At 41.2% G+C, this 25,213-nt stretch overlaps 1 protein-coding gene across 2 annotated transcripts in view; it reads left to right on the forward strand.

Annotated features, from left to right (window-relative positions):
* FER1L6 (fer-1 like family member 6) overlaps positions 1 to 25,213 on the forward strand; it is an 84,505-nt gene that overhangs the window by 24,177 nt on the left and 35,115 nt on the right. For both annotated transcript variants that reach the window (XM_071738326.1, XM_071738325.1), the window contains exons 3-18: positions 2,841 to 2,964; positions 3,377 to 3,431; positions 3,527 to 3,658; positions 3,929 to 3,991; positions 8,171 to 8,249; positions 9,379 to 9,535; positions 10,654 to 10,840; positions 12,412 to 12,604; positions 14,957 to 15,306; positions 17,298 to 17,406; positions 19,124 to 19,304; positions 20,774 to 20,894; positions 22,190 to 22,290; positions 22,948 to 23,038; positions 23,829 to 23,948; positions 24,992 to 25,144. In XM_071738326.1, coding sequence (XP_071594427.1) covers positions 2,841 to 2,964; positions 3,377 to 3,431; positions 3,527 to 3,658; positions 3,929 to 3,991; positions 8,171 to 8,249; positions 9,379 to 9,535; positions 10,654 to 10,840; positions 12,412 to 12,604; positions 14,957 to 15,306; positions 17,298 to 17,406; positions 19,124 to 19,304; positions 20,774 to 20,894; positions 22,190 to 22,290; positions 22,948 to 23,038; positions 23,829 to 23,948; positions 24,992 to 25,144 — 2,216 coding nt within the window. The remainder of the gene's footprint in view (positions 1 to 2,840; positions 2,965 to 3,376; positions 3,432 to 3,526; positions 3,659 to 3,928; positions 3,992 to 8,170; positions 8,250 to 9,378; positions 9,536 to 10,653; positions 10,841 to 12,411; positions 12,605 to 14,956; positions 15,307 to 17,297; positions 17,407 to 19,123; positions 19,305 to 20,773; positions 20,895 to 22,189; positions 22,291 to 22,947; positions 23,039 to 23,828; positions 23,949 to 24,991; positions 25,145 to 25,213) is intronic.

A 25,213-nucleotide genomic window follows, 5' to 3' on the forward strand; every position in this document is an offset into this window, starting at 1 on the left:
TTCAGATTCTGAGAGATCAGACTCCTGTATCTGGTAGAGTAAAACAAAAAATGTTAGCCTCACTCTTACCATAGAGAGATGACACATTTTTGAGAGCTTTTTTATAATCTAGAGATAGATAATTCATTACAGTTGTGTAATTCTTCCAGAGATCTGTTTCTTCCAGAAATCATAACACAACCTCGGTAGGCTCTGCTGGCTGGATAGGCTGGCTCAATAATGCTGGGAGCTTTACTTATAACAATTCTCCTCTTAAGATCTCTTTTTTTTTATTTTTAATAATGATTTTTTTTATTTTTAAGAGATGTGGGTATATCTGTAAGATATGCAGTTTCCTATTTCTGCCCCTTAACACACTGATGGTTTCCAAGCTAAGGATCCACTGTACATCCTACCACTTCTAATTTTTCTCCTATCACCCCAGTCCCCCCACTCACTAAAATCTGTAGTTCAGCCACAACAACGTCACAAAATTTTCACCTTCTGTAGCTTTCTTTTGCAGTCACATACCTCAAATGTAATAGAATTTTTAAACCACAGAGTACTATGTGTTTAGTGCAGCCCTTGAATTATTGTGTTTTAAGAGACCAGCCACGTGTGTCTTAACTCACTGGTGGGCAGGAACAGGAATACATATTTTGTGCCCTAAGTGTTATTTAGCTAGGGAGCACTACTTTTGAAAAGATTCTCCTCTGGTTCCTTACAGCAAGGGGTTTGGGCTTTTGGAGCAAAGAAAACTAAAGACTACTAAACTTCTTATTAATTAAAGATGTGTTAGTGCTTATTTATATTCTGCTCAATGAAATACACCATGGTCTACGAGATACATTATACTGTAGGTTGCTTCAGTCTTCTATGTGAGCCTTCAAATCTCTGTTTCAAATGATTGTGTTTGACTCGTTGGATAGATTGAGGTCTTTATGCTGCTGCTTCATCTATTTCTTTAACATCTTCATTGCTGAGGGGTCTGAACTAGCAAAGATGCAGCAATCACCAGTTCTCTCTTGCTGTGGCTGGGATTTGGGCTGAGGAGATCTGTTGGGATGTGTGCAGTGGGGGAACTGTCACTCACTGAACCATTTGTATTTTCTGTCACTGGATCCATACAGGGGAATTGTTCCAGCTGGTTGGTTATGCACAACATACATGTGGTTATTGAGGGGGGAAAAAAGGATAACTATACAGATGATAAAATGCCAGGAAAATGGAGATCCAAAGAGTTTACATCTCAATAGAAACATGGAACCCAGGTCCAGGTGAAGTGTCTGGACACTCCTGCAGACATGTGCCTGTACCCCAGTGTGTGTGTGGGGGAGTTTTATCTGCTTTAGCCTCAGAGCAAACAATGCAGAGTACTACAAGCCCATAGTCAAACAGCATGTTCTAGAGTAAACAGGATATGGAGAGTAGTCATGGGAACTTGGTGCTACATGAGGAAAACTATGGGCCCATTAATGGCCTCAAGGCAATCATAAAACTGTTTTGGTTGGAAAAAACCTTTAAGATCATCGTGTCCAGCTATTGACCTAACACTGGCAAGTCCACCACTAAACCATGTCCCTAAGTTTGTACCACATGTGTCCATGTACCACATCTACAGTTCTTTCAAATATCTTCAGGGATGGTGACTCAACCACTTACCCGGCAGCTTGTCCCAGTGGTTGATAACCCTTTTGGTGGATAGTTTTTTCCTAATATAAAATCTAAACCTCCTCTGGCACAACTTGAGATCATTACCTCTTGTTGTCCTACCACTTGTAACTTGGGAGAAGAGACCAAGGCCCCTTCACAGCACCTTTCAGGTGGCTGTAGAGAGTGATGGGGTCTCTCCTCAGCTTCCTTTTCTCCAGGCTAAACAACTCCAGTTCCTACAGCTGCTCTTTGTTTTATGAGGTTCCTAGTGAAGGAACCTTCATGTAGCTGGTTCATGCCTGGCTGCCTCGCCACACCAGCAAAAGTTGTCTCTGTCTGTATCTGTCATCTTCATTGTTGCAGGTACCACTTGACAGCTTCTGGACCAGAAATAACTCGCATCCAGTCACTAAACATTTCTTGGTTATAACAGTAATTACTGGGATGAATGAAATACAAGCACCCAAATTTTAAGCTTTCAACACATGGCACCCTTCTCAAGGCAGGTAGTGACAGCAGATATGCTCTGCAAGGGTAAGAGATGCTGGTAGGACTTCTGTTAGACTAGCAGGCCAATCAGAGAAGTATGGGAATGGCTTCTCTGGCCAGTTGTAGATGGTTGCTGAGATTCTCTGTATCATCAGGAAGAAAAATAAGTGCTTCTGGAAGTGATTTGTCTTATCTGGCTATAGCTCTCTACAAGATGTACCATGAATCATGCTCTTCAACTCTTTTTCTGTCTTTGGTCTTCCACTTAATCTTCTCTGCAAAGAGGAAAGGTGAGAAAATATTTCTAAGCTAGGCTCCACTGTGGTTGCTGAAGGAAGGCACTGAAGCATGTCAAACTGTTATTACAAACCATGGATGGCAAACTCACTGCTGCAACGTAGTATGTGCAAACCCCATCATCTCTCCCTGCTCTGTTTTTCTAGCAGATGGGAGGTGGGGCAGCCAGATGTGTCTGGTGTGCATGTGAGGTGAGGTGAGGAGAGCTGCTGCAGCCACAGTTTATATGGTGGATGACTTTGCACAGGAGGGGAGCTGCTGCTGTAAGCAGAGCTGCTCAGTACAAACCACTACTGAACCTCTAATTGTGATACCCAAATAAATAAGTAATCAGTTCCTGCTGGTGAATTCATTGCTTGCAGTTAGCTTTTTGCTCATGGAAATCAATCGGGTTTTACTTTTTTGGTTGTTTTCTTCATCAGGCAATCATGATGAAAGTGCTAATCTTCATGGTGAGACTCTTGGAAGAGAAGAGAGAGAGGAAGACCTAGTGAACACTGATGCACTGACCAATATTTTTGGATCTTTAAGCCCAAAGAGAAAAAGGTGCTCCTTGTATACTCTACCTAAAAGCCCCCAAAACACCTTTTCCATCCTTCTTGGGAATGGCATTGCCCTAGGACAATTCATCTGCTGACAGAAAATCCATTTGCTGACAGCAGCAATCCCTTCACTGCTGCTCTCCCACATGGCAGGGTGAGGTGTACTTGTCAGCAAAACATCAGCTCAGTGCAGATTGTCACTGGATGCTATCTACTTCAAGGAGAGATTGAAATGGATGCTGAGAGTGCCTCAACGGTGCTGCTAATGAAAATGAGCCAAAGGGAACAGCAAACTCTATAGCCAAGTCCTTGTGTACTTATTTTTTCATACAGGGGAGGAATGGAGTCAGGTTTGATGGGATTATTCCCATGCATGGCAAGTAGATGCCTAATGACCTATTTTGTCATTTTTATAGGGCAAAGTTGGTGAGAAGAATTCATGAAGATGAGATGAAATCCCAGAATTATCAGGTGAGCTGGGGATGCTGGTGCTCATGTGTCTGTGAAACGCCCAGGCAGGCTGAACCTGAGCCCAAGAGTGCCTGTGGTGTCCTTGTGCCCCACAGATTGCCATCACCATCATTGAGGCCAGGCAGTTGGTAGGTGAGAACATTGACCCCGTGGTGATCATCGAGATAGGTGATGAGAAGAAGCAAACAACAGTGAAGGAAGGCACAAATGCCCCTTTCTACAATGAGGTAAGTGCTTTCTCTTGAAGAAGGGGACTGAGGGCCTTGGGCATTTGTGAAGGGCAGTGCTGTGCAACCATGCAAGATGGAGAGTAGAAAACAGGTCTGAGCTGTGCCAGACCTGAGCTAGGGAACAAGGAAAGGGTTCTGCAGTGTCCAACCTTCCTCCCCAGCACCCCCAGTATCTCAGTGGGGCTCTGTGTGGTGACCCAAAAAGCTGAACCATTGCTGGCTACCATCACAAGGATGATTCCAATCTGCTGTCTCCTTTTCCCACAGTACTTTGTGTTTGATTTCGTTGGACCACAGGTGTTCCTGTTCGACAAAATAATCAACATCTCTGTAAGTACCTAGGAAAGCTTAGCACACTAAGTAAAGGCCATTGTGTCACTTCAGCTCTAAATGATTTGTTTTAATGTAATTAAAAAAAAATTAGGTACATAGATCACTGTATACTCAGCATAAAATATAGGAAAGGGAGAGGATAGGGAGAGGAAAAGTAGGAGGCATCTGGCAATGATTTGAAGGAACATCACTCTCAAGGAAGAGTAAGTGTGCATTTTCAGGGACATTAATTTCAGGGACACTTTGGCAATCTGCTCAGTAGAATGAGAAAATTCAGCTTAGTTAACTCTTGTTAGCATTGTCTTTATCCCTCTAATTTTCAAGTTTCCACTCTTAAACAATTTATCTCAGTTGCTTAGATGCAATTGCTCCTAACTCAACTGTCCAGGTACCTTACCTTCAACAGTGGCTCTCAGGGGGTTGGGGTGTGTCAGTGGTTGCTCTTATCACAGGATTGGACTGCAAGCATTCAGTGGTGCTCCACTGCTTGCTGCAAGGAAAGTCCCAGGGAAGCTATGTGCCATCTCAGAATAGCCCTGATGGAATACACATGTGCTCTTGGACTTGAGACATTAGATAGTGATTGCAGTTTGGAAGGCCAGGTCTGTGGAGCCATGCTAATTATCTTTCCTGGGCCTCCTGAGGTTCATCACCACATTTAGCAAAGCTCCTAAGGAATTAAGAAGATCTTTTGAGACTCTGGACAATTATGTATTTGTATTACTTAGAAGTACCACAAGCTGTACCCTTCATAAACTGTTTTTTTGCATTTCTACTGCCAAAAGGTCCCATCACTTGGCAAGAGAAATGAGCAGTGCTGGTGCTCCAGGAAAAGTTCTTTTTCTACAAGGTTCTCAGTCCATTTCAAAACGTACTCCAGGAAAGGGTCTGTGCTGGTTGTGTTTGACAGATACACACAGAGGTCAGGAGCTATAGGAAGCATCAATGCAAAACTTCTCAGAGAAGTTCACTGTGTACCTGCTTTGCTGAGCTGCTACTACAGTGACTTCCCATCTACAGAAGTAAAAAATGTCCATTTACACATGGCCAGCCGGAAAACTCAGTTTTCAGTGCTGGTAGTAAACTTGCTGCCCGAATCCTAAATTCCAGTTCAAATTCACTGTATCACATGCAGTGCTCAAATATATGAAGTTCATCCCTACGTAAGGTATCTGCAGATCTGACATTTATGTATCCCCATGGACAGAGTTTACTGCAGGCTGACAATGATCCACCTTTTGCATGGGAGTAGATAACATTCACTGTTATGACTTAGATTACAGCATATGGTCCCAGTATCTGTTTTTTCTGACAGGATTAGTACCAGCATGGTACCAAGGCATCAACTCTAAGGGCTACTGCTGCTTGGGGGTGTGTATTTTCCTCCAAGATATGAGCAGTCTTTCCCATCTCATGTGCTTTTGCTAAGAAGATATCCAGTGGTGGAGGAGAGTGACAGCTTTCTGAGGGTGTTGGGGGTGTGGGGCAATGTGTCATTACCTGCTGTAAATCTGTGGTTTCATCAGGCTCAGCAAATTACCTGATTTATAGCTCATGAAGGTGCAAGAAATTAAAGGTATTCTAGATAAAAATCACTTTAAAACCCCCCACAAAACCCAACCAACTAATCTCCTGCAATGCTCATGTACGCTACTGAAAACAGAAATTCATTATTCAATATATCAGGGATAGAAATAAAGAAAAATTCTATGCTGGGAGTAAAGGAAAGCCTGGGGGATGGTAAGTTTTCACAGCAGGAATATCACTTAAGAAGAAACAAAGATTGGCAGCCTCCATTACCAGCTGCATTACCAGCATTCACACACTGAATTTGCTTAATCTGTGAAAGTGAACTCATCCACATAGGGAAGCTCAAGGAAAATAAAAAAGATTAGTAAGTACCATTGTCCATCAGTTCAGCAGCTAGTTGAGCTGTATTCCAACCCCGTGTGTGAAGGGAAAGTTAGATCTTCCATTTCTTTGCACCTGCAAATGAATAGATTTTTTTTCTTCATTAATACCTGTCAGTCAACTCCAGCAACCTTGTAGTAATGCCAAAGTAAAACTGCAATGTCTATTTCACACTAAACCTGCAACTCCAGTACTGAAATACTCCCCATTTAACACTGTTAATGCTTGCCTTCATTCAGAAAGTCTGAAGAAAAGTGTTCAGTCATCTATAGAGCCAACTGAGTGTGGAAAGATATAAACATTTCCTAATTAGGTAGGCTGTAGATGTGATGCTCTGTCTCAGAGAAGACAACAAGCATTTGCTATAAGCTTCATGCTCATCTTCCTTATTGTATTAGAAAAAATATGCTTGAAAAAATAATACCAGTAAAATATGCAGAACATTTAGCAGAAGCAGTGGGTTATTTCACCAGCAGTTAATAGGATATGAAAACCCCCATCACTGCAGTGGGAGCAACAAATCTTTTCAAGGTTTACACATCAAATGCTCTCTGAATAGGTTGTCATGCCCTGGAGAGGAAATGAAAAGCAAAATGGATCACCATCACTTTAGATTCCCCACATATTCTCCTCTTCTTTCTACATCTTAACTAAATCCCTTTTTTACAGCCTCTGTTTCCCCTTCAGTCCTTCCCATGTTGGATCAGCTGATTTGGGCAAGCTCCTTTTTCTGTGTAGTTTCTCCAAAGCTCTAATTTTACTTGGTTTAAGGATGAAACCCAACAGTTTTCATGATGTCTTCTCCACCTCTGTGTGCCCTACTCTGACTTCATAGGAGGGAGGGTCCAGTGCTGTGATGGGACCTGGCAGTATCAGGGACTGAAAAAAAAATAGCACAAGTGCATGAAGCATTGGCTTCACACTGCATCCTGTCTTGCATGAAGGTTAATTATTTTTAAAGTATTAATAGTAGAGTAAAATGATACTGCTCCTTTGTTTGCTCTTGATTTTTTCAGCCCTAGAAACTCCTTCCATGTCAAAGTGGGAAATTACCAAGGACAAATAAGTGTGTTTCCTCAATCAGAGGGGCACAGTCTTTTAGCAGAGAATGACATTACATGGCAACAAGAAACCTCCTGAACTTTCTGGTAGATCTTGATGAAAGACCATACGAATGATGAAATTTATCATATCTTGGCTTTGTAAGTCCAAAACCAGGGTACGATAGATTCCAGATTCCTAAAATGCTTTTAGAGGCTTGGTTGTTTAGCTCCAACATTTAAATTTGCTTCTGTGAACTTGAACCCCATGGGATTAGTTTCTCCTTGCAGTTTGGCCCAGGTGTTCCAGAGAATACAGGCTACTTTCAGATAGTACAATCAAGGAATAGGTTTCAACCTTTTAAGATACTCAGACCCCAGGTGCAATACATTTTTTGAGAAATGCAGTTCCAGAACCAGTTTTCTGTTAGAAGATGTTGCTGGCCTCTGCCTTGTCATAAAATGAAGCATACAGATGTATTTGAAAATCAGACACAGAAGTAGGATCTAGGAATCATGACAAAGGAAAATTATTGATTAAATTTAATTAAAATTAAATTAAATTCATTACTTGGCAGGAAGCATAAAAAGACAGACTCACTGGGGCCTTCTTGCCATCTCATTTACATCTATACAACTTCTTTGATTTCATTATTATTCGGGAGGATAAATCATAATTGATGATTATTCATGATAATTGAATTTCTTCTTGGTGTGTGTGCACACTGAAATGTTGCAAGGAATCGCTTTACTTCTTTCTCCTCTGGGTATACTCAGTTCTTATGGCAATTCACATAATTCTGCTGCACAGAAAGTGATATGATTTCCACAGCCTATTGTAAAACCAGTTATGTCCTGTGTGCTTATATTAATTGTGATTTATTTAAAACTGCCAGGATAAGTAATACAACTGCATCTGCTCTGAATTCACATCTGTCTGATTCTCACTGTATATAACCCTGGGGCCTGGGATGAACCTGCATGATTCCACTTGGATGTAAATATGTTGATTTCTAAATTGGTGCAATATTGGGTAAAGCACAGCTTTAAAAAGCTGGCTGTGTCTTCTGTGGCTATGTACACCTGCTTTTGGGTGGTGCTGGATGTTGCTGAACATGACCTGTCATTTGGAGCTTGCTTTTTCTTGGATTGCTTGGATTGCTTTTTTCTTATATTGACTGGGAAGACAGATAATGACAATGTTTAACGTGCCTTTTTCTAACAGGTTATGCACAATAAACTGATTGGGAGTGTGCTGATAGGCTCCTTTAAAGTAGATCTGGGGACAGTGTACCATCAGCCAGGTAAGTGGTGCATTTTTTGTCTGTTAGATGCTTTTGGTTTATACCAAGGGATAAACTGAACGAGGTTGATGCAAGGATTATTTTTGTTTTTTTGGTAACCGGGGCACCAGCCAATTTTCTGGGGAAAATTTCAACATTGGAAACACTTGGACAGTCTGCACATAGGTGGGAAGCACTTATCAAAGCCAGCTTTTCTTTGGGAGGTCAGAGTGAGCAGCTGAGTGCTCACAAAGCCTGACCCCACTCATTCAATACAGAGCAACCAAAGCTTTGCTGCATGTGTTGGGATAAATGGGGTAGAGGGAGGGTGGGATGGACCATGGAGGGAATAGTGAGGAGAGCACAAAAAGAGAGGAGGGACATGTCATAACGGGAAAGATAAGAAAGAGGTGACAAAGAGGCAATCATGGATCCACTTGGTCTGCCATCTCCAGAGCTGTCCTGTGCTTTCTGAAATCTTTTTACAGCTATCCACAAAACGTGTATATTTCTCTCTTCAATAACTGCTCAAGGACCTGGTGTTTTCTCAATCTTTAGGAATGGGCCCATTAATGTAAGGTTTAAGGGCCTTGCTTGGGGAGGGTTGCTTGAGCAGGACTGCAGCAAGGGCTGTCTAGGATGAATTGTCTTGTGTATTTTCCCACTGAAAAGATGGAGCTGAACCTCCTTTTAGCTGCTTCTGCTTCCTCCAGTAGCTGTCCATGCTCCTTTCTCCCCTTCTCAGCTGGCTGTCAGCATTACACCTGGACAAAGCTCTCAGGAGGGTTTTTGCTGCAGGAGGCTACTGAGGTCTTAAAACAGATCTCATAAAAGAAGGTGGCCTTTTCTCATAAAGCTGCAGCTTTATGTCAGCTGCTGAATCTCAGCTGGTTTGTAGTCACTGATCTCAGTAACTGTTGATGAAAATGAGCTTGTTCCTGACAAGCTCAAGATCAATCCTCTTGTTTGCATTTTTGTGGTCACACAACACTTTTGTCCCTCCAGATGTGTGCTGTAAACAGTTGTGCTTTAGCCTGATCCTCCTGAAGCCCACGTGTTGTTTGCAGTGCTCTTTCTTGGAGTGGAGAGGAAAAATATTTGCATTTATTTGCATCCTAGATTTGGGTGTTTAAATCCGTCCATCTTACAGGTCATCAGTTTTGTGACAAGTGGGCACTTCTCACAGACCCTGCTGACATTAGGACGGGAGCCAAGGGATACCTGAAGTGTGACATCAGTGTGACTGGGAAAGGTGATGCAATACCAGCAACACAGAAAACAGCTGATTCTGAGGAGCAGATTGAAAAGTAAGGCAATAGATTCATTTTTATTTATTCCTTTTTTACAAAGTACCTCAAGAGTCATCTGCTCTTCCTAACTCAATCCTTCTCTTCCTTACTCAGAGTTAATATCTGGATAGCATCGTACACCTGGCTGTTCTGATGTGCTCCAAGAGAGGTTTTACAGTCGTCTCAACTAAATTGAAGGGCATGCTAGGGTCACTTCTCTGCAGCTGAGAGCTGACTGTGCCCTGTGGCTAAGTGCCAGATTACCCCTGACAGAAAATTCATTGATTTGAAACCAGATATACATTTCTGAAATGCAGTGAAGTAAGAAGAAAATATATGAGGAAAAGCTAATCCTTTTCCTCTATCAGATGTATGTGCATGGATATTTTTCATGCCCTTAAATAAACTCAAGTGCATTAGCATTTTCCTTTTTAAAACTGAGAAATTCAAAGTGGTAAAGGGTGCAGTCAGCATAATTTAAATTTTACAGGAGTGGTGTTTCTGGTCAATACTGACATAGTGGATCAAGACAATGAAGAGTGATCAAGATGATGGGAGGGCTGGAGAACATGGTATACAGGAAGAGGGTGTGTTGGGCACTTGGTTTATTGAGCCTTAGGAAAAGGAGATGAAGGAGGGCAGAGACAGACTCTTTTCAGAGGATTACAGTAGAAGGATGAGAGGTTTTGGATGTAGGCTAGAACAAGAGAATTTCAGAACAGATAAAAGAATTTTGTTTACCGTGAAGATGGTCAAATGTTATAGAGGCCCCAAGAGAATGGGGAATCTCCATCCTTGGAGATACTCAGAATTTACTGGACAAGGTCCTGAGTGACCTGATCTAATTAGCTATGCTTTGAGCAGAGGGTTGGATCAGATGACCTTCAAAAGTCACCTCCAAACTATGTATTCTGTGCTTTTGTGGTTTTATATCACAGACATACTTGCTGAGTTATGCTGTACCATTTTCCCATGGTAACCAGAAAATGTTTTGGCTTAGATGCAGAAGCAAATTAATTCACCTTTTTGTGTCTACTTAGGATGCAAACTATCTTGAGATGACAATTTTGTTGGAAAAAATATCACTTCATTGTCTGAGCTTTTCGTTTTAAAAAAATTACTTCTTTTTCTTTTAGGAACCTCTTGATCCCAAAAGGCTTTCCATCTGAAAGACCATGGGCCAGATTTTACGTGAGAATATACAAAGCAGAAGGACTTCCAAAGATGAACTCTAGCATCATGGCCAATGTCACCAAAGCATTCATAGGAGACAGTAAGGACCTTGTGGATCCCTATGTGGTGGTCATGTTTGCAGGTCAAATGGTAATTGGGAATCCTCTTGATCACAAATGTAGGCCTTCTTTCCTGTTAGCTGTGCTACAGGCAGGTGATGATATCCTTTAGCTTATAGCTACATGAATTAAGTAAAACACAGACATACTTAATCAGAAAGAAGAATCAGTTCTTCAATTATGCAGGAACAAAGTGATGGAAACAATGCCAGCGATGATACATCATCCTCACAGTAGTAAGTCAGGCAGCAGAAGGGGAAAGTAGAATCTGTAGATTTGTTACTAAAATATGAAGTTATGAGACAGTGAATTACCCATTGTGGTCTTAGGTAAATGCTGTATTCTAATCTCCCTAGAGTGGAAAATGGAAGCAGGACTGAAATTGGTAAAGATGGTTCAATCTGGATTTTAGGGCTGTGTATTGACTTCTGAATTAATCTGCTGTAGTTCAGGACACTTGCAGCTTTTCTGCAGTTAGAAGAGGGAGCATTTGAGTAGACTCTTGTCTCAGTGTTGCCTGGCTTAAGTGCTCCAAGAGCTCCTTCAACATCATGGCTGCTGAGAAGGACCTTCTGACTTTGCTAGAAGAGGAATGCAGAGGAAGTCCATGGGGACTGATTTCTCTGGGGTACACCCATGAAACACCTTGTCAGGGATCTTGTCTTGATTATTGGTGTAAATATGAGGAAAGAATCAAACTGGGAATGATTTTAAGATGTCAGTGCTCTCTGTTTGCAAGGAAACCTCAGGGAAAACTCCAGTTAATGCTTTATGGATGAGAATGAGGCCCTTGGTGCTGAGTTCATGTTTTGTTGTGAATCCAAATTGCAAAGTATTCACCCTCAAACTAGGATGGGTTAAAATGGTCACACACATGCAGCTACTTCAGGTTTAATAGAGGGCTGAAGAGGATGTAAGAATGGGTCACTGATGTGAGTTTGCATGCTGGTGTGTAAAACATGGGGTTAGACTTTTTGTTGGTGGGTTTTCCAACTCAATTCTCCCTGCCAAATGGAAGAGAAGGAAACCTGCCACAGCCTGGGGCTGCATGGACTGTGATGCAGTCCTGTCTTCTTCAGGCTAGGAGGAATATTTCCAAGCTCTTCATCCCCAGAACACAGACATATGCACAGAACATGAGTCACTGCAATCACATTTTATACTGGATAAATTGCCTCATTTAAGGTAATTCAATTGGTACATGCAGCCTGCAGCTGTATTGAATTTAATCTTTTATGTGACAAACTGGATTGCATTACTACTACCCAGGTATTTCAGAAGCCATTTGAAGATGTGCAGTTTGTAGCAAAAATGTCAGTCTGGCTTCACAGCTATGTTTTGTGCACCAAGGCCCTGAAGAATTAGATCTTATTTCAGGCCTCTGCTGTGTGCTCTTGAGAATTCTTAAGCTGTGATGTCATCTTTTATTAGATATAGAGGGGAAAAGAAATGTGTCAATGGGGAAGGCAAAGTAGTTTTCAGATAAGATACTTATGCTTAAAAAATGACTGGAGAGATGCTAAGTGCATTTTGTGCTACAGTCATTGCAGTTCTCCATAGTTTGATGCCTCTGGGGTTAAATTTGCTGAATTTTCATTTCAGGGTCGGACAACAGTGCAAAAGAACTGTGCAGATCCCATATGGCATGAGCAGATTATTTTCAAGGAAATGTTCCCTCCACTCTGCCGAAGAGTCAAAATCCAGGTCTGGGATGAAGGCAGCATGAATGATGTGGCCTTAGCCACCCACTTCATTGACTTGAAGAAAATATCAAATGAACAAGATGGTGATAAAGGTAAAACTATCTGTTCATGCCTTTAAGGCAAAAAGTACTTGTTGGCTAATGCCATTTTAGGAATGCTGAGAGCTCAATCCATAGGTTTTGTTGGTTCTGAGTCACCTTTTGTTGCTTAATTTGAAGTTAAATTACATTGTCCTCAGTGCACAGTGGTCTGCCACTGCCTTTCTTGTTACAGGGTTGCTATGTAGTTTGGCACTCTGTGGCCGTGGCAACAGCCTGCTCTAGTCCATTAAGGCTGACTCATGTGAGTTGATAGTTTCTGTCAGTTTCTGTCAGGTACTTCTTTCATTAAAGCACAGTGAGCAAACCATGGGCAGAGCAGGGTTGTGTTTTTGACTTACCCAGTAAGAGCAAAGGCAGAGCTCAGCTGGGTGGTACTGTAGCTCAAGGAGGTATCATGGCCTATTGTGTTTGTCTTCACATGTGTGAGGTAAAGTTCAGCATCTGGAGTCTTTTCACTGGTATTTGAGCCTACATGTACAGCCTTATTTATGCTATATGATTCAAGTGCAGAACATGTTTAGTTATCACAGCTCTGCAAAGGCACATTAACTCCCTAAACTTGGCTATTCAAATGTGGATCTGAGTCCTTAATCAGAAGATAAAGATAATTCATATTAGTGAGAAGTGTCCTGGGATTGGGAACAGTTTGGAAAAGCTGAGAAGGCCTCCAATCCTCTCCCACCATGTTCCAGCCCTCAGTCTGTGGAAGCAAGATCTGTTTTTCAAGAGGTGCAATAAACCTCATGCTGCAGCATGTGTCTTATAAATACCTCAGAGAAAGAGCTTCATGTTGGCAGAGTGCCCAGCCTGGTATTGGCAGAGACTCCTTTGTTCCTAAGAATTACCCTGCAAAACCATTCTCCCTGTGAAGTGGTTGCCACATGTACAGAAATGCATCCAGGCTTGGCTTTTTGTGTGGGTGAGAGCATCTGTGATAGAGAGCATCTGTTATTTGGTTTAATTGCCAGGCCAGCATTAAACCCTGACACCTCCCTGCAGGTATGGAGGCCACACCTTTGGTATTCAGGGTGTGCAGCACACTGTTTTGCAGCTGGAATGAGTGATAATAGTTTTAATAAGTGCTGCTTGAGAAAAGTAGATATGATATGGTCTGCAATACTAATGGTGCAGTACACAGTGCAGTGGTGTTTCATGCAAGAATTAAAAACTTTGTTGGTAATTACATTGTCAGTTTTAATTGAGGAATTATACCACTCTTGGGCTGAGTTCACCAGATGCTAGTCAAAAGGGCATTATGCTTGTAGTTTTGGTTCTCCTGCTTGTTGTGGTCAATGTTTCTCAGACATGCATATGTATTCTCATATATTATCATATATTGGTGAGGAGTAAGACAACTGCAATTAGGGGAATGAGCACACCTTGTAAAGAGAGCACTGATTTTTCCACCTCTGCAGCCACTTCTCATCCCCCTCACGCTGGGCACCAATAAATCTGTCATGGTTTAACACTGGCCCAGCAATGAAACCAAACAGATACTGTCTGTTAATCCCCCTCCCTCCCCTGATAAAGAAAGGAGAGAGAATAAGGGAGAGAGACTTATGGGTTGGAAACTAAACTACACAGCTTTAATGAAACAGTAATGATAAAGAGGAAAAAATTACTAAATATATACAAATATACAGGAAAATTGATACCATGTTTCTCCCTCCTTTCCCCCAATAGCTCTCACATTCCCACCAAAGCTGCAGAGCAGCCCTGGGAAAGTCCAGGCTGGACTCCTGGAGTCAGCAGCAGTGGGGAGCTGGAGGCAGAAACACAGATTCAGGCTGGCATGGATCAGGACCACAGGCAGATGAATGGATGGAATCCTCCCAGGATGCCAAAGCAAACAGGGACAGGTGGAGAAGGAAGAGAAAGAAGGAAGGGGGGTTGACTCCTGTGATCCCTCAAATTTATACTGATTGTATATGTATGTGTATGGGATGGAGTACTCTGTTTGGTCAATTTTGGTCATTTATCTTATCTGTTCCTCCTTAAGGGAGCGTTTGCAGGTGTGACCTTTTTACTCCTTTTCTCCTTCTGGAGGGCAAAATGTTCCTCAGAGCTGAGCGGTGTCCTTGGCTCTGCACACCAGTCTCCAGCTGGAACTATAAACATTGAGTGTTATCAGTCCCAGAAGCAGACACTGTCTGAGAAACTTGCTGTTAATTTCAGCAACTGCAGCTACTTACAAGAAACTTAGCTGAAAGCAAAAGTACAAGACAGAAAATTACCTTTATCCTGGCCCAAATCAGAACATTGAGACAAGATTTCTTGCAGCAAGGAGTGAGGAGAGTGTGCTAACACTTATTGGAAATGCCAAAAAATGTGCTTTTTCTTCAGGGTTTTTGCCTACATTTGGACCTGCCTGGATCAATCTTTATGGCTCACCCAGGAATCACAGCCTCATGGATGACCACCAGGAGCTTAATGAAGGTTTTGGTGAAGGGGTCTCCTTCAGAGGACGTCTCTTCATTGAAATTGCTGTGGAGATACTGTCAGGAGGAGCTCGTGAGTCAAAGTTCTCCAGTTTTACCAAGGATATCAAATTGCCATCTAAAGATAAAGACTTCAAAACATGGAAAGGAAAAGACAAAACTGAGAAAGCAGGAGAGGATCGAAAGTCAGTTTCTCCTTCAGATAAGATGAATTCAACTGAAGTGGAAGTTGAACCATTTGATGTACCTGCAGAGGTCAGTATGATATTAAGGGATTGATTGACACGTCCCTAAATCTCCAAGGATGGAACCAATGTGTGTATTTGGTGCTTTTATGGTCTCCTTACAGCTTCTCCATGCCTCCATACTCTTGGGACCTTCCTATAATAATGCAGCACAAATGGAGCATTAGTGTATAGAATTATAGAATCAAATAGTGTCCTCAGCCTCAACTGGTGTTAACTGATGTTACTTTCCTAACTCCATCTGTTGCACTGAGTTAAATCATGGGAAGATCTGTGCTACAATGCTTTGAGAAGGTTGTGCAGTTGTGGTGGGGAATGTGTGCTCAGGTGTTGAGCCAGTTATTGAGCTTTGAATCTCTGATCTGTCACACCACTATTTGGGAGCAAGAACACATTGGTACATATTTAAGCTCTCCTGTTGTTTTTTTTTTTCACCCAAAAGATCAGAAGAAAAATATTCTTATAACCAATTTTCTTCCCAGTTCAGCATGCCACTTGGTCAAAATTCTGGTTTTTGTAATGGGAGTCTCACTTTAGCACTCAAGGCATTCATGTCTTTTGTCAGATCTGATTCTTGGTCTTTTGACTCCATCTCTACAAATAAATAGGACAGGAGAAATTGTTTTTTGGTCTCAAGCCCTAGCCTTGGTCAATGCTTATTCTTGGCCTGTGCCTGTCACTGCCAGTGTGAGTGCCAGCATGAAGCAGGTCTAAGGGTGTGATAGCAGACAAACAGCATAGGTAATTGCAAGCCAGTCGTGTGAACTTGTGCCTCAGTCTTGCTTTATGTACTCATATGGTTGTAAATTGTCTCTGTCCCTCAGTTGGTCTCTGAAGATTGTAATAGAGGTAACATGAGAAGAAATGTATTTCCCTATGTATTTTCCTTTATGTGTAGGAAATCCATAATGGTGAGCAGCTCAAACTCTATGGTCTTAGGTGCTAGCAAAATACTCTAGCTAGAGGAACAAACCCTGCTGTAACACCAATAAATGTTAAAAGTGGCAATAAGGATTTGTTTCTGACCACTGTGCCTGAGTTTCAAATGCAGAATGAGTATAAGGCAACAATATAAAACAGTGATGCTGGATATACTTCTGGTTTTGACATTCAGCAATATTTCATGCTACAGTGGACACAGTAATTGTATTACACCTCTCTGATAGGAAAAGCAGGACCTGGAGACGTGACAAACAAGGTGAAAAATGTCTCATAGAGCCTCTGAGACAAGAGGCAAATTACTCAGCCCCGCAGCACAACTTTATTGACCTATTTCAGCAGCAAGAAGATATTAAACATTTGTAATTTCCTTTCTTTATAATGAGAGAGAGATGTGTGTGCCATAACCCCTGAACCTGTGCTCTGGGCTCATGCTGAACATAATCAAGGTGCAGGGAAGCTAAAGCTGTGCTGGAGCTGCAATCTGTTTGTGGCATGAGCTTTGATAGGTGATGCTGCTAATTCTTCTGCTGAAAACCTATGCTAGGCAAGCACTCCCCTGCCTGGATGCATTAGGATGGCATTCCATGCATAGCATTATCATTGCAATATGAAGGAAGGTTACTGATGGATTCACAGAGAAATGTCTTCTATCAGGATGGTGATATTTTGTTGTTGCTGCTCAAAAAGGGTCCTTGAGCTGCCTTAGATGTACAGTTTGAATTATGATATAACAGTAAGTGAAGATACTGAAACCATGTATTTGTGACTAATGATGAAGGAGAGTATGAAGTGAGGAGTGATGACTTCTATGTAATCAGTTATAATCTAACTGGACTATACTGACAAGACCAAAGTCACATGTGTTTCTCTCTTTTCCAATCACATAAATTTCCCAGAGAAGAGGTATTACTTGTTCTGACAAATTGTGCCTCGCTGACCACCTCAGACTGAAAGATCCACAACACAGCTGCTAGAGACTTAAAAGGACTTCTCTGTGCTGTAAAAAAAGAGCATAAAGTAAAATAAATGTAATTTTTCTGCTTATTTCTTCTACAATAGATCTATGAAGAGAAATTTGAGGAGTTCCTTCTCTTCGGGACATTTTTTGAAGCCACAATGATTGACAGGAAAGTTGGGGACAAGCCAATAACCTTTGAGGTTTCTGTTGGTAAGTGTGTTAAGCCCTTCTCCAAAGCAGAGATGGAGTCTCAGGAGCAAGGGGTTGTGTTGCTGACAACTGTGTCTCAGGGCTCTAGAGTCAGCTTCAGAGCATGGCTTACACATCTGAAGTAAACCCTGACCATCATTTCTCTAGGTAGCAGTCAAGCTGAATACACTGATGCCCAGCTGTCTCTACTCCCAGATGTCCTGTATTAATACAATTCCTCTCACCCAATATATACCCTGACTCATCCAGGATGGAGCCTCCTAATATTTTGAGAGCCTGAACTCAAACAGTTTAACACAAATAAAAGTTAATTCTCTGGTGCCCATTGCAATTAGGCCCTGGCCCCTTTGGGGGGAGGACACACATGGACCCTTTTGGCCAGTGCCACTGAGCTACATCCATGTGGGCCTGTGGGTGTAGCATGGAGGTGAAGTACAGCCAAGCCTTTTGAAAAAATATGCACCAGCTTGTCCTCTAAGATCCTCCTGCTACATATTGCCCTCTTTCTGAGTAAAGCAGATTGTAATACCTGAGGGACCTCCTCATGGTGAGCAAAGTAAAGAGACAATTAAGACATTTTCATGAGCACTGAGTGGAAAATTTCAAAGCAGAAGAAATTTCCCTATAGAAAGTTGGTCTCGTTTCCTTTGCAGGGATTTGCTGTTCTCTGTACTCCCCTCACTTAGAGTCCAAGTGCACTGTGGCACCCTGGCACTTCCATCTCTGTGCCTGGGTACCAGATTGTGCTCTTCAACTGTATGGCTGTGTGCAGGGAGAGATGTCTGTGGCAAACAGGGCAATGAATGGGTAACATTGGTTCCTGCTAAAACACAGCTGGAAGCAGAGCTGAGAATGATGAGAAACTCATTTGTATAGGTGGGGAGAAATTATACAGATTCTGGTAAGAATAAATACTAAAAATGAATCTGGATCTGAATTCTGGACCTGAATATGTACCAGCTATCTGAGCAATAGAAGTTTGGTTTGCCATTATTTACATGAAAGGCTGAAGGAAAAGTCAAGATCAGGATTTCGTATGGGGTAATTCAGCACATCCATCTCCTGCAGGGAATTTTTTCTTCCTGTCTCTAATAAAATCTGTAATTACCAGTTTGATGGTTGCATCTCTTTACCAGTGCTGATAATTGCCCTTTAAGGCACACACCTATCAGAGAAGATGGTTTTATTGTTAGCAGAGTTGTCTGGTATCAAGCTTAAAGATGGGGCCCTAAAGCATTATTACAAACTCTGAAACTCTCTTATGCAAAACTTGCTTGTATGAAAATGAGCTTTAGCTCTTCTGAGATCTGATGTTGAAATGATCATCCATATGCTGTAAAGAAGACATATATTTGCTATGTAAATCAAACCTATATTTGGGCTCCTGAGTCTAGAAATATCAACAACAGTATTGGTTTTGCTTCTGAATTCCTTAGCAAAATCAAAAGTCCAGGGGGCCAGCACCCCTTAGTGATGGGGGTTGTATACCAGGTATAAAGCACACAGGTAAGGAAGCACTGTCCTGTAGTCTGAAAAGTCATTGGGACTGACATTCCCAGTCAGGACATTTATAAACTGTGGTATGGCCAGAACAGCTAATGAACAGGAGGGAATAAAATTTTCCACTGGTATGACTGGTCTTCCTCATATTTTAACCTCATTCAAGTTTACTACCTGCAAGGTGGTCATCTCTTCACTTGTAACCCTGTGTCTTTAGGTAACTTTGGAACTATTACTGATGGGGTGTCAGCAGGAGCTGGAGGAAAAAAGAAGACCCGTGATGGAGAAGCTGAGGAAAGTCTGCTGCATGAGGGAGAGGATGAAATTTCTCATTACCTTGGGGTACCCCTGATATCCACCACCCCTCCTGAGAAGCCACTGATCACAGCTGGGAACAGGTGAGGATCTGTGTTTCAAAACCTTATGATGCAGGACTCTGGTCTCAATTTTATAATCCTGCAGGACTCATTGATTAATCCTGGTAGCTTTAAACAATTTGTGTTGAATTTAGGCTTTCAAATCCTCAGTTTCATCTTTCACAACAGTAAATTTTCCAGGCTCCAGTGAACTGAATGGGTTCTGAGCCATTTTACATTCATCTTCTGATCTTGGCCTCAGGGGCTCTTGATCTTCTGGTGTTTCTAAAAGGGCTGTGTTATACCAACTATACATTGGAAAGTTATAGTAAAATACAACTCCTTCAGTGCTCTCCCTGGCATAAGGTCCCATACTCTGATCACAAGTGACATCTGCTCAATGACCAGCTCCAGAAGCAGAATAACACATCAAAAATATTGAAATCTGGTCAAACCAAAGTCAGCTTCTCAGGACACTACCCAGAGCTGGTAATTATAGGTGTAGACTTAAATAGCAAGCAGCAACAGAGGTGGGGGGAGATCATCCTTGAAAAAAAGAATGGAGCAATGGATGAAAACATGCAGAACAGTTCTTCTATATGGTCTTGTTTAGAAACAGAAGTGTATGGGTTTAATTAATTTCAAAGATGCTGGTAAAAATATTTTCTTTGTTGCTTTGGTGGGTAGAATGATTTCTGATATTGCTGAGTGCCAGGATTAGATAGAACCTCTTTCTTAAGAAGGCCAGATGCTGCCAAATATTTTACAGATGGAAAGACCAGGTGGGACATTTCAACCTGGATCTGCTTGGTTTATGGACTTCCCTAAAATTAAAAAGTACTTTCATCCCCTCTTGAAATCAGTGCCTCATTCAGATGAAATAAGAGTGGGAGAAAAAAACGAATTAAAATACTAAAGTAGAAATCTATGTCTCTGCAGAAAATAAATAAAGAAAAAGGGGGGGGGGGAAAAGTATTTGACAGAGAAATTGACAGAGCTGCTTCTCCTGTTTAACAGAACTGCAGATTTTAGTTTCTCCCTTAAGAACTGATTTAAAGAATCTTTGCAAAAGAATGAATCACTCTTCAAATATGCTATTTGCCTTTTGGCTCACTCCAACATTAACAAAGTTTTCTCTCATTAAGCATACCTTTTCCTCAAATTTATGTAAAATGCTGCCTCTTTCTTTCCCTCCTGTGCTATCTAAACCAGTTTGGCCAGGCAGTGAATTTCAGGCTCAGATATTCTGGCACTGGGAAGTAGTTGAATTGTTCTTCCCTCTTATGAAACCACTGAATTTCAAGCTTTTTCTATCCAGGGATTTCACAGGTAGCATGAGTGATGCTCATGTTTGTTCTTCCCATGTGTTTACTGGTTAGCACACATGAAGACATCTTGTTATGTCTTTGGTTTCTGTGTTGTTACAGAGAGCCAAAAGTTTTTCTTTCCTGTGCCTCTACCTGAACTCTTCTCCTCACCCTAATGATCCACTCCATGCTTTGTTTTCACAGGAACTACCAGTACCTGCCATATGATGAGAGGAAGCCTTGTATCTGTGTCAAGAGCTACTGGGGCAACCAGACCTTTCGTCTGTACTCTTCCAATACTCTTGAGAAAATGGCTGATCACCTGGTAAGTGGCACCCATCCTCCCAGGCTCAGGTGTTCAGCTGAATATGGCAGTGAGAGGTCACATTCCCTGAAACTTCCCCCAGCTGCATCCAGTGCTGTTCATTTTTTGAAAGAGGAGCTGATATCAGCACCTTCTCCTTTAATTTTTTTGCAAATTGATTTGGTCTGTTAGAGCTAGTTAAGTATTCCTGTCCACTTTTTTTTTTTTTTTTTTTTTTTTTTTTTTTTTTTTTTTTTTTTTGGCCATAGGTTTGTCCTCTTTCCTCACAAATGTTTTATTCTTTGTAGAAATAGTCAAACAATGAAAATGTGGGATATAGAATAATTCCATCTCCTATGGCTCCTCCTCTGATGTCTTCTTGCTAATCCACAGCGATTAAACTGTGTTTATGCTGGAGACTCCTTAAAGGACACTTTTTGGTTTTAAACTTCCCAAAAACATGGATAGAGACAAAATAGAATATAATCTCATAGGCACTCACTGTGGTGGCCTAGTCAGTGTTTTCCAATAATGATGGGTTTTTTTTTCTACCTTTGTTTAAAGTTGACACTCCCATCAATATCAAGAAAGAAATAATTTATTTTTAAGGCACCTTCTAATGGTGAATACTTTAATGTGGGGCATTCAGATTTAGAGTCAGATTCTTCCTCTCTTTATATACCTCTTGTGTGATTACACCAAAGTCATAGTGATGCAAGGTTGTATCTGTGAAGACAGGGGCTTATAGGACAACATATTTGTCCAGCTATTTGAAAATTAAGTATCTGTATATATAGAGATATGTTTGTCAGTGTACCTGAACATCCACTGCCCTTGCTATAAATTCTGTCCATTATTTAGTTTGTGAGGACAGATTCCATTTCTCAGTGATAGCAGTAGGTGTTGTGGTAGGCCTTGTGTATGAATTCAGGTGAGATGTTAACTCCAGCAACTTGCTTAATTTAAGCAGCAGAGCTGCAGACAGAACCAAGGGGAGCAACCAATTTTCCTCCTGCCAGGTGAAGAATGTTTCCCACTGGCTGGTCTTCACCAAAGAAGTGAGAAAACAAAGCTGCTCCAAGCAGCAGTAGCTTGTAGTATTTGGAGAGACTGGGGAAAGGGTAAAATAAATCATGCTGCCAGAGTCTTCTCTCTGCACTTCAAGCATGGTGATATATCAGAGGTCCTGTTCTGTAAGGTTACAAAGTCACCTCCCTCATTCTTGCTAGTCATATAGTGGGTAATAGTGTTATAACACTGGCAGAGTGACAAAGTGATTCCCTTTACACTACAGCTTTTGTGTGTGTTTTTTGTAGGAAGAATCGTTAGAGGAAGTGAAGAATTTGATCAAGGTTTCAGAGATTGCATCTGAGGAAAAAATGAGGATGACACTAAATGATTTTATCAATCAAAGCAGGTAACTAAATCTACTAGAGGCATGCAGAAAATCAACTTTGTAAGTTGGCTACAAATTCCAGGGTAGACAAGGAAGTGTTTTTTTTAAAGTACAGTAAACTTACTGAGATACAATTTTTTATTCTGCTGTAAAAGCAAAGACCTTCCCAAATTGCAGTTTCTATGTACACAGATAAAGTATTTTATTGTTACTTTTGATATTCAGTATTGACAGTAGACTACTGCAAATCATTGTCATATTAGTTTGGCTTTCTAAACTCTAATAAAAGAACATACATGGGAGTACATAGGAATTAATAAAACATGTGATAGACATATTTGAAAAAGTACAAGGTTAAGGTGAGAACAAAGGATTTCAAATGCTGGGATAAACCACCCAGTAAGCTCTGTGCCTGATGACATGTTTGGGGTCAAATAGATACAAATCCTGATTTAGATATTAACATTGTTTCTGTGAAATGTGGTGCAGTTCTGGGGCTGTGTTCTTTGAATCTTATAGGTGCTCAATATTTATTTTGGAGAATTTCAGCATCTCTGTCTTCTGGGTCATGTACTGCAGCAGATAGAGAGCATTCCATTCCAGGGCATTTTAGCAGCTCACATACAAAAACCAAACCAAAACAACATATTTAAAGGATCTTTTATTACTGTATCCTAGGGCTTTCATTACCATTGCTGAAAAGAAGCCCAAAGGACTGAACTACACTGCTTTGGACAAAAAGAGACTCATGCTGTTCAAGCAAGAGCTGGTATGTGTGTTTTTTCTTTGATCATTGATGCACCAATGTTAACTGAAAGCACAGTAGTTGTATACATACTGATTTCTATTTGGTTTCACTGTGGTGTAATGCTTCGTAATTAATAGGAATATAACATTCAAGACCACTTTTTTTTTTTTTTTTTTTTTTTTTTTTAATGCACTCCACTGGGTTTAATAAAGTATTTTAAGATATCCTGAAATAAATCAGAACATGTTAGTTTTAATACAGATAAGACATAATAATTAGCTGCATGTTCTTTTCCATGCCTCTTAAAATGGGATGATGTGGAGTTCAGTGGAAAACCACCAGATTAACACTACTGTTGCACATTTAATTTCTGTTGTGGAGCTGAACTTCAGGACTAGTTGAGTGTGGCATTTGGTATTCCTTGACCTAGTCATCTTCTCCAGAGAACCAATAAGAAGAACCTAAACTGAGTGCAGGTCATCTGGATGTTCCTTAGCCTCATTTACTCTTTGTAGCACAGACTTTGTGACTTCTGTCAGGACCAAGGCCCCATAATTCTAAGTGGTAACCACAGGTCTCTTGAGACTTCCAATGCATGTGGTATACAATGCATGCAGACAGGGGGAACACTCGTGTTTTGTTTTATTTCCCTCCAAAGGGCTGATAACTTTCTGTTGTGACAAGGTAATTGTTACCTTAAACCAGTGTCTCCATCTTTTTAACTTGAATCTAAGACTGTTTTCTTCTACTGTGTTCAGTTCAAGCTACTTGAAAATGCATACAAAATACATATTGTCTTTTGTGACTGCAGGAAGCAATGTCCAGTGATGCCAAGGGAATTGTTCAGCAGCAGAAAAAGAAGAAGCCACTGGAGGAAATGATGCGTGAGACTCAGACCTTTATAGATAAAATTAGGTTCTTGGTTGATGAGGTAATATATACAGAAATTCAAATAAATTTAAAATCCAGAGCTTTACTTGAATTTATTTAATTCCATGTGACTAATAACTCCTGACCTGGTTATACAAGGAGTTCTCTGAATAGCTGGACTCAATCCTGTTTTGCATTAAATGGAGCTATAAGCAGACTGGAAAAGGAAACATTGGGCTGTTTGGGATGAAGAGGATGCAGTATGGAGAGATTTTTCTTCTTTCTTATTTCTTTAAATAAGGTCTTCTCCTATGGGCCCTGGTAGTTTGAAGGAGAGCCAACCTTCTGATTTGAATTAATTTGTGTACTTGTATGGACATAGTGATTTGGACTGGTGTGATCCTGGGGGTACAGACAGTGTTTGGATGTACTATATAAACCTGAGAATAACAGCAGAACAGCCACATTTGTTCAGCCAAAATCTAACCAGCCAAGTGCTGTCTCTCTGAGAGCTTTCTGTGCAACAAGGCCATGGCTATTCCCTGGGTCAGAGAGCAGGTGGCTCAGTCTGGCATGGTTTGCCTTCTATGCACAAATTCTCTTCCTTTCCAAAACAGAGTGACCTTGCTCACAGTGCATCCAGGGAATAGCCCCCAGACTGGTCTTTGCTTGAAAATATTCTCAGGCTTTCCTTGGAAAAATGCTGTTTGTGGCAGGGCAAGGCATGGAGCATTCTAACAAGCAGAATAGATGATCATGTACCAGTGTTTTAGTTTTACCCTGTTCCTTTTTGGTTTGCTGGTATAGATGAAGTGGATGGTATTTCCATGGCAGGTACTTTCAGCTTACATAGTCTGCAGGTAAGTTATTTCCTGAGACAGTCCTACCCATTCTACAAAGCTCTTTACTTTCAGCTGTGTTTAGTAATGGAGGTTTGGACTGCAAAGCAGGAAGTGACAGCCTCTTTTATTCTGGGTGAACATCTGCCATTCCACAGGAGCCATGAGGAAATCAACTCCTGGTAGAGAGTGTTTTAACAAAATTAATAGTGGTGGCTCATAGAAAGCATTCAGGTTTGGTTCAATACTCCTCATTGTTTAACAGCCACAGAATACAGTGCCTGATGTGTTCATCTGGATGCTCAGCAGCAACAAGAGAATTGCATATGCAAGAGTCCCAGCAAAGAACATCCTCTATTCCCCAGCAAAAGAGCAGAGAGGCAAGGACTGTGGGAAGATCAAAACCCTTTTCTTGAAAGTAAGTCCGGAGCACTCTGCAAGCATGAATAATTCCTAGAGAACATTTAGTATCCATTTTTTCCCCCAG

Source organism: Heliangelus exortis, chromosome 2 (assembly GCF_036169615.1).
Source record: "Heliangelus exortis chromosome 2, bHelExo1.hap1, whole genome shotgun sequence".
NCBI classification, from domain to species: Eukaryota; Metazoa; Chordata; class Aves; order Apodiformes; family Trochilidae; genus Heliangelus; species Heliangelus exortis.